Raw genomic sequence first — 3730 nt, forward strand, 5'->3', positions numbered from 1 at the left:
AAATATTATTCTATTTATATATATTTATATTATAGATCAAATAATTTATATATTATATTCTTTTAATAAAATTTTCAAATAATCTATATATTATATTATTCCTTGGATTTTTTTTATTTTGCATAATTTATTTTCTTTAAATTATACAAATGATTATAACATTTTATTTGACAATAAAAAATATTTTTAGTGAAGTGGAATTTAAATGAGTCAAATTTTATTTGAGTGTCAATATATTACTTTTGTATTTATATGTTCATCTTTTTTTGTTAAAAATAAATCTAAATTATTTATCAAAATCAAATAGAAAGAAATTGATTCTCTTTTTATACTTTATTAAAAAATTTAACTTAAGCAAATATTTTAAGTTTTATTATATTATATATATCATTGTATTATATTATAAAATTATTATGATATAATTTTTTATTTTATGATTTTTATATATATTATTTTAGAATTAATTATAAGACCAAAAATTTTTCTATTTTCATTTTAATTATCTAAAAAATTATATACACAAATTTTATAATGTTAAATTTGTGGACATGTATTACGTGGCTGATTAAGTTATTATTAAGGGACACTAAAGCGAGAAAAGTATTAGGCATTTACAGTTGTCTAATTGACTCTCGAGGAGTGGTTCTCTTTAGTCAACATCTCACACCATCTTTCTACTATTTCTCCTCGAAATATTTGGTTTCTGTATTCATACATTCAATACAAGCTCCACCACCGATATTACAATCTTTATTATTACTTTTGAATTTTCATTACTAATATCGTTTTCGTGACAAGACGTCGGTAATATCGTTTGATGATCAATTATTATAGTGTATTAATTCGATCGGCATATTATTTCATTACCCGTTATTAATGGCTGAACTTGACTCAACCTTACTGGTATATACCTGTTTTCAACCATTACTATAGTATTGTACTTCCATGGCTGGTTGAGATTAAGTAGAAGTTTTGCGAAATGAAGAATGAACCATATATATACAATTACTACCATAGTGGAACACTGTACCCGTTGTGCAGAAAGACATGAGTATGAATGAAAGAAAACGCACATAAAGGGAAGTCATTAATAAAGCAAAATTTTACAACTCACCAACCTTGGAAAGCTGGTCATTTATTTTCTTACAAACACACAACCACTACGAACATAACGCTCTTGCTTTTATATCTCCCACTTTATTTTGAAAAGTCATAGTAGTAGGTGGCATCCTTTATTGGGAATGGAGAGTAAAATTCTTAACCACATCAGCAAGACAGGCACAAACACTATACATGTAGACCTGCTTCCTTTTTTTTTTTCATTTATATTTTTCGATCTTTTGCTTTTATTTCATCAACCAACTTAACAATTAAACTCCAATGATATGTGATAATACAGGTATGAAAGATAATAAACAGTCCAAAAACACCAAATCAGGGTGTAGTGAACCGAAACAAGATTATAATCAAAAGCAGAGAATAAGAAATTAATTAAGCATCATCATCATGCAGAATTGCAGCACCTTCCCAAGAACCTGGCCTTGATTCATTATCCGATCCAGAGAGAAAAAGAAACTGCTAGAGATGGACCACCAAATTAATTAAATTAAACGTCGTCAAAGCAATACCAAAATTCATCACGCGATTATAGTCATCATCATCCGGTTGTGCCAGTAATGATGAGTATGATGCCACGTGCTAATGATCAATTTGACCAAGTAATTACTTTGACGATGATGATCGACATTTATAGCAGCTAAAAATAGGTGGAAGGAAGGTAGGTGCCGATGCTTGTGACTTATATACGCTGAGATTTACATGGACAAATTATTAAAGGTAGAAAGAAGGTGAAGTAGTGGTGTTTTCATTGTTCATCTTACTATCTGTCCCAAGTAGAGTAGTAGTTATGGTAATTAGGAGACTCAAGAGCGAGTTTTTTCTGCATGTTGAGTTCCTTGTAAAACCTCCTGATGAATTCCTCGGCAGCCATGTCAACTTGGCCGTTATCACCTTCGTCCTTGAGAGGGAAGGGTGAATCGGTAACCCTCAACTGTTTCCCAATAGGGCTCTTACCGAACCCTGGCAATGTGACGAGAGGCGAAGCGTCAACCTTGTTTTGATCAGTGTTATTCAACATGTCAAGGACTTTCTGAACGGCGGTGAGGGTTGAAACGTCGTCGTATTTGGAGTGGTGTTTGGTGCGTTTGATGGTGGAGCGTAAACGGTTGACTTTGACGGCGGGGCTGTTGCTGCAGCTGAACTCGTAGTCGGTGGTGAGGCGGGGAGAGATGAAGGAGAGGTGTGTGTCGTGTGAGCGGCACGTGAGGTGGTGGTGATGGTGGTTGAAGATGAGGGTGTTGAGCAAAGCCTTACCGGCCAGTTTGCCTCGTTTCAGAATGGAATGGAACTCCATGACCAGTTTGCTCTTCGCTATTCCCTTTCTCAACATGAAGAATAATACTCTTACTATGTTCCATACCTTGTTTGCCACCACCGCTTGGCTTCCCTCTATTTCCATTGCCTATTCTTTTTTTCTTCGATATTTCTTTGTGTCTGTGTGCGTGTGAGAGAGAGAGAGAAAAAAGGGACTGGGTTAGGTTGGAATGTATGAGTGTTTTGGTCTACGATGGCAGCAAAGGGCTTCCAAGCTATTTAAAGGGGTATCTGTACCATGCAATTGAATATAATAATTAAGGGAAAAAAACGTCCAGAGATCAATACTTTTATCAAAATCTAACTAGCATTTAGTCAATAAAAAGAAAATGAATAATTTTTTATTATAAGATAAAATTATATATTATTAAAAATATTATTGATAATTAATTGATGATTACAATTTAAAATTTATTGTCTCTAACACTCCTCTTAAAAAAATAAAAAGCTTAAACTCTTGTATAATTAATAAAACTTTATATGACTGACAAATGTAATTAAACATTAAGTAATATTTTAGGATTAGCATTTATTATTTTTGTCTTACGGTAACGAATAATATTTAAAAATATTGACTAAAAATATAATATTAATTAGTTAGATTAAAGATATTAAATTATTTGTTAAAAATATTAATTAATATAAATTAAAATTATTGACTCTTAATTTTTTTAAATATTTTTAGAGGTTCTTAAGTAAATATAGAAGTAAAATGATATTGGTATTTTTTATATGTTTTTTGATATAAAAAATAAAAAGTAATACTAAAAAACTAATATTATAATAACAAATTTTAATTAATATTATAACCAAGTACTATAGACCTAATATAAAATCTACTAAAAAATAAGGTATTGTTGAGTTAAATTTTAAAATATTTTTTATTGAGTTTTGGATATTTTTATTTTTAAAAATATAATTTTTTTTATATTAAATGGTAGTCGTAAAATGTTAACTTCTAATATTTTTTCAAAAATAAATACTTTACTTTTTTACTAATCATTAACTTTTTAGCTATTTGATTAATCAATTGTCTAAGGTGTAACTATTCCCATGGATGTTGACCAAATTGTATCCAACTAACTAGCTACTAGCTGAGAATTACTATTAACAAACCCAAAACCAAAACCAAATCCAAATTAATTGGAGTATAATGTTCATGGTGCATTACATGGAAATTGGGGTTGGAGTTTACTGGGACGTCTCTTTGACAGGAACTGAAATATTCATGTACCAAAATATAAGCTCATGCCCCATTTTTCATGGCATCCTTCAATAATTGGATGGGCCGCTCCCT

General features: G+C 30.3%; 1 protein-coding gene across 1 annotated transcript; it reads right to left on the reverse strand.

Annotated features, from left to right (window-relative positions):
* Positions 1-1048: 1048 nt before the first annotated feature.
* On the reverse strand, positions 1049-2629 carry LOC107478583 (uncharacterized). Its single transcript, XM_016098719.3, has one exon. The coding sequence runs from the start codon at positions 2516-2518 to the stop codon at positions 1880-1882; it is 639 nt and encodes a 212-aa protein (XP_015954205.1). The 5' UTR covers positions 2519-2629; the 3' UTR covers positions 1049-1879.
* Between the last annotated feature and the right edge of the window lie 1101 nt (positions 2630-3730).

This window comes from Arachis duranensis, chromosome 3 (assembly GCF_000817695.3).
Source record: "Arachis duranensis cultivar V14167 chromosome 3, aradu.V14167.gnm2.J7QH, whole genome shotgun sequence".
Taxonomy (NCBI): Eukaryota; Viridiplantae; Streptophyta; class Magnoliopsida; order Fabales; family Fabaceae; genus Arachis; species Arachis duranensis.

Excerpts from the sequence above, each read along its gene's own strand:
- LOC107478583 (XM_016098719.3), bottom strand. The coding sequence starts at position 2,518 with ATGGAAATAGAGGGAAGCCAAGCGGTGGTGGCAAACAAGGTATGGAAC.